Source organism: Trichosurus vulpecula, chromosome 5, assembly GCF_011100635.1.
Source record: "Trichosurus vulpecula isolate mTriVul1 chromosome 5, mTriVul1.pri, whole genome shotgun sequence".
In the NCBI taxonomy this organism is placed as follows: domain Eukaryota; kingdom Metazoa; phylum Chordata; class Mammalia; order Diprotodontia; family Phalangeridae; genus Trichosurus; species Trichosurus vulpecula.
Window position 1 is genome coordinate 284459629 of NC_050577.1, and position 6000 is coordinate 284465628.

The 6000-nt window shown below is 38.0% G+C and overlaps 1 protein-coding gene across 1 annotated transcript in view; it reads right to left on the reverse strand.

The window, feature by feature from the left end:
• PKP2 (plakophilin 2) overlaps window positions 1–2741 on the reverse strand; it is a 151301-nt gene extending 148560 nt beyond the window's left edge. The window contains exon 1 of the mRNA XM_036759443.1: window positions 2450–2741. Within this exon, the coding sequence (XP_036615338.1) occupies window positions 2450–2678 (229 nt within the window). The 5' untranslated portion in view covers window positions 2679–2741. The remainder of the gene's footprint in view (window positions 1–2449) is intronic.
• Window positions 2742–6000: the final 3259 nt, after the last annotated feature.

Sequence of the window (6000 nt, forward strand, 5' to 3'; positions counted from 1 at the left end):
AGAGAACAGTGTATGCAATAACAGCATTATTGTAAGGATTATCAACTGTGAATGATTTAGCTATTCTCAGCAATACAATGATCTAAGATAATTCCAAAGGACTTATGATGAAAAATGCTATCCACCTCCAGAGAAAAAACTGTTGGGAGTCTGAATGCAGATTGAGGCATACTAGTTTTTACTTTATTTTTCTTGGGTTTTTTGTTTGTGTTTTCTTTCACAACATTACCAGTATGGAAATATGCTTTGCATAACTGCACAGTATAACCTATATAAAATTGCTTGTCTTCTCAATGAGGGGGGATAGGAGGAAGGAGGGAATTTGGAATTCAAAGTTTTAAAAAGCAAATGTTAAAAATTGTTTTACATGTAATTGGAAAAAATTAAATATTTAAAATACAAAGAAATACAAAATACCTAGATTAACAGAGGTGATACCATTAATAACCTAATCTCAGAATTAAATATGACAGAAAGGAAACACCAAAACAAAAAAAATACAAGATGATGGATTTACAAGTAAATTCTATTCAATATTCAAAGAAAAACTACTTGCAACATTACATAATGTTTGCAAAAACAGGAAAAGGGGCCCTATAAAATTCCTTTTTTATCTTGATAAACTAGGGACAGTCAAAATACAGAGACTACTACAAAATATTCCTAATGAATATTGAAGGAAAAAATTAAGTTAAATATTAGCAAAGAGGCTACAAAAAATATCAATGAGATTATATTTTATGACCAGGTTGGATTTATATCAGGAATGAAAGCTTTTGTATTTTAATCTGTAAACAATTTCATCAACAAAAAGAAAAAAACAGACCAATGAATTGGGTATGCAACTTTAGAAACTAGAAAATCAATTAATTAAAAAACTCAAACACTAAAATATAAATTCTAAAAATCAAAGAAGAGAATAACAAAATTGGAAGCCTAAAACCCCACTGAATTAATAAATTATACTAGGAATTGTGCTTATGCTACTATACTATATCATACTTATGTATTCATTTACCAAGGGTCATAGTAGGCCAGGAAATACCCATCTTTTGGGTATTTTAATTCTTATCATTAATAGTTTTCAAGCAGTCTTATGTTTTTATGTTTGCATTTTATAAAGAGTCACCACCCTGCTAACCTCAATGGGATCTAATTTCCTATTGCCAGTTACACTCTGGCCATTGAGTTAAATTCGTAAGATCATATAGGATACAGAGCCCGAAGGGAGTTTGGAGGGCCTAGTCAACCCCTCTAATGTTATACATAAGGAAATTGCCATCTCAATCCTCTTTATTAATTTGCTCAAGGTTATACAATAATCTTAGTAAGTGGTAAAGCCAAGGATTTAGAACTCTTGACTCCAAATCTGGTCAGCCTTTGAAACAGGGGTAAGAACTTAATTTACCTTATTGATCTGAAAAAATTAGTGGTCCTAAAAGAGTTCAGCACCTAACTATGCATATTTATGTAGGTTTATTTTTATCTTTGCTTACAAACCTTGACTTCTTTGTCTTTCACCACCTCAGCTGGTCACATTTCACTTTTTCTCCTTTTTCCTCAGAACTTCGTGTTCTAGGCTGAAGTTATATTTAGGGCACCCTTTAGTCTCCTCAATCTGCTCTCCTAAAAAATCCATTCTGCCCTAGGACACCAAGTCAGGGAGGAAGGAAGGAAGTAGCCCGTGGGAGCTGGCTAAAATCTCTTTCCTTTTCATTAAGGCTTTTATCTTTATTAGTGGCTCTCCAGTTGAATCTTTGATAAATGGGAGGATTAATACAATGACCAGTATTCCCTCATAAAATGCCAGAGACATTAAGGTAGCAATGTATAATGATCAGTGAGGAACTCTCAGATCTTTAGAAGAAAAAAGTGGCACTATACTAAAGTGGAAACAGAGTGGGTTTTGGAGTGAGAGAATGTGGATTCAGATCCTAATTCAGTCAGTCATTACCTATGACCTTGGGCAAGTCAGAACCTATAGGGGACTCAGTTTCCTCAATTGTAAACGACTAGTTTGGACCAGATGATCTCTTAGGTTCCTTTCAGATCTTAATTTATGATCTTATAAGACAAGCAAATATGAGTTTAAAAAAAAAAATCAAAGGAGGTATATCGGACCTCTTCTTTTAAAGTATATCAATATAACTCTATTATGAAATCCTGAAATGTTATTTTTAGGCTTTTTTCAAACATGCTACCAGTGAGGTGGGGAACTGCAAGAGAGGGGAGGAAGATGAAGTCAGTAACACACAAAGAGCAACAAGTCCAACTACGAATAAAAGTCCTCCTCAGGTTTCCTGCGGCCTTTCCCAGCCCAGAAAGGCCACCCGTAATCTGGGTGGGGCAGCCCATGGGAAGCACAGGAAAGAACTGGGGAAGAAGAAAACGTCCCGAGAGGAAAGAGGAGAATCCGCCCGGGGCTCCCAACAAGTCGAGGCTCACTCACCGTTCACCACGAAACTCTTGCCTTTTCTGGCCAGAGTCTGCTGGACCTGCTCCTGGATTCTGAGGGTTTTAGCAGACTGGTCAAGGCGGCTACTGTTCCCAGCCAGTTTCAGTTTGGCCTCTGAAGGCAGAGCCAGACTGGAGCTGTCCAGCTGCTCTAGGATCTGCTGGCCCAAGACGGTTCGGATGTAGCCACACTCCACAGGTAAGCTTGGGGCTGCCATGGCCATAAGGAGGGGGTGGTAGGGTGGTGTGCAGACTGGTGGCCGCGGAGCTCCGCTCTCCTTCCTGTAGCCGCGAGACCTGGGAGAAAAGAGGCGGTCGGAGGTAGCCCTGGGCGCTAGCTAGCGGGTCTCCGCCCCTGAGCCACGCCTCCGAGGCGTTGGGCCTCTCCTCAACTCTCCTCCCACCTGAAAAACCTACACACAGACACAGCAGCACACTCAGACACACACACACACACACACACACACACACACACACACACACACACACTCTCACACACTCAGACCCCCCCCCCCCACATACACAAACACTCTCTCTCTCTCTCTCTCTCTCTCTCTCTCTCTCTCTCTCACACACACACACACACACACACACACGCACACACATTTCCGTTTGATTCTGGAAAAATCCGCCCTGCAGGCAGGTGAACTCTTCTTAGGCTTGGAGAGCCACTTTGCACCTGCACCCTGGGGAAAAAAACAAACCAGGAAGGTGGTGTCAGCAGAGCTTAGAAAATCCCAGTGAAAGGTTTGAGAATGATATGGGCTACATGTTTAAGAGGAATGCCAGAATGGGGCTAAAATAAGCTAACAAAATGACATTTGTGAGACAAATTGCCAGAATCCAAAAGAATTTTATTAACTAGAGGCTTTGTATTTTTTTTTTTTTTTGCGCAGATGCACACGCAAACACGTTCTTCCTCCTTCAGAGCTTCTGTTTGCCTTTTGCAAATACACAAACTGTACCCAGTTAAGGTACTGGCATAAAAAAGAGAGTTAAAATAAGTGGCAAATTTTGTTTCCATTATGTTAACATTTGTTAAGTACTCATTGTGGGTAACCCTGGGAAAGATACTTTTGGCTTTCTAATATATTGCTACTTATATTTATTATAATTCAATTCAGTTCAATTCAAGGAACATTTTATAAGTCCCTAATATATGCATATGGTGTTCTTGTAGACTTTATCATTTGCCATGAAGCTGGTGACCTACTGAGAACCATACCAAGTATGCAAAACAGATAACTTACCCTTACTCTTTAGTGTTAGGGTTATTGAGAAATATTAGGACGGACTTTAGTCTAAAGTCTTTGATCTAATCTGAACCAGAAACCTTGTAAGTCTTTATCAATTTTGAGGAAACAATGTTCTCTACTGAAATTTTTAAACTTCATTCTTATTTAAAGGCTTTTTCTAAAAGCCTTTAGAAAGGCTGCACACAAATGAATCTTCTCTGAAATTGATTGGTAATGATCAGAGTAGGACCAAGAACATCTTTTGATGAATTGGGTTAAGAAAAACATTTCTTGAGTTTATCTGAGACAAGGTTGAAAGGGGAATCTGTTTTTTAAAACCTTTTTTATTGTTAACAAACAGCAAATAAAATGAGCATTTCCACATACATTGTAGAATGGGATTGTATTGTATATGAAACTGCATATATCTTATACAGAGATAGCTTTTCTTCTTAAGTATACAGTCAACATATTACTTTCAAACTGTCATTTATTTCCTTTGGCCTTCTCCCCTTCCCTGCTTTTCCCTCCCCTCCTCTCTCTCTCTTTCTTTCTCCCTCCCCTCTTCTCTCTCGGATGCAAGATTATATTACACACACATGCGCATGTGTACACACACACTCACACTTATGTATACAAACATACACACATATTCAAGCAAAACAAATTTCCATAATGATCATGTCCAAAAATTTATGTCTCATTCTGTATCTTGAATCCATCACCTCTTTCAGGAGATGAGCTGCATGCTTCATTACTGGTATTATGGCAGTTGGTTATTCCACTGAGAAAAGGACATTCTAGGAAAATAACAAATGCTGGAGAAGATGTGGGAACACTGTTGCATTGTTGGTGGAGTTGCAAATTGATCCAGCTATTCTGGGGGGCAAGTTGGAACTGTGCCCAAAGGGCTAGAAAAATGTGCATACCCTTTGACCCAGCAATACCATTTCTGTGGCTGTATCCCAAAGACATCATAGAAGTGGGAAATGGACCCGTATGTACAAAAATATTTATAGTAGCTCTTATTGTGGTGGCAAAGAATTGAAATCAAGGGGATGCCCATCAACTGGGGAATGGCTAAACCAATTGTGGTATATGAATGTAATGGAATACTATTGTGCTATAAGAAATGGGGAGCAGATGGACTTCATAAGAACCTGGAGAGTCTTATATGATCTGATTATCAGTGAAGGGAGCACAACCAGGAGAACATTGTACACAATCACAGACACATTGCTTCTGTGATAACTAACTTTGATAGACTTGGCTCACAGTGTAATGGAAAGAACAACCAAAAAACTATGTACAACAAACTATATACAGGATAAATTGAAAACAACCTACAAAGGAAAGGCACTACAATTTTCAAAATTCAATTTGATTTTCAATTCCAAATTCTCTCCTTTCCCTACCCTTTCTCTTACACATTGAGAAGACAAGAAACACAAAACTCATTACAAATTTGTATAGTCATGCAAAACAAATTCCAATGTCAAAAAAATTTAAAAGAAAGAAAATATGCTTCAATTTGTACTCTGAGTAAATAAATTCTTTATGTGGAAATGGATAGCATGTGTTATCATGTATTCTTTGGAATTGTGGTTGTTAATTGTATTGATCAGAGTTATTGTTCTCCTGGTTCTCCTTGCTCCTAATAAGTCTTCCCAGGTTTTTATGAAACCACTCCATTTATTATAGCACAATATTATTCCATTACATTCATATAGTATAACTTGATTGGTTATTCCCCAATTGATGGGCATCCTTTCAGTTTCCAATTCCTTGACAGCCAAGAAAGGACCTGCTGTAAATATTTTTGTACATATGAGTCCTTTCCCTCTTTCTTTGATCTATTTGAGGTATAGACCCAGTAGTGATTATCCCTAAGGCAAAAGGCAGTATACACAGTTTAGGAACTTTTGGGGTATAATCCCAAATTACTTTCAATTCACTAAAACCTGTTTTCCTTCATCCCCTCCAGCACCTGTCGTTTTCCTTTTCTGTCATCTTAGTCAATCTGAGGCATGTGAGTAGTACCTCAGAGTTATTTTAATTTGCATTTCTCTAACCAATAGTCATGTAGAGGAATTTTACATATTACTAAAGATAGCTTTGAGTTCTCCCTCTGAAAACTGCCTATTGATATCCCTTCACCATTTAGCAGTCGGAGAAGGGCTCTTATTCTTGTAAATTTGACTCTGTTCTTATATTAGGAAGGCAGAATTTATGATTTCAAAGAGAATCTCATATGTGCCTAAAAGGTCCAGAACCGCAGGATATAAGGAATTCTCTAGGCAGAAGGCAGGAG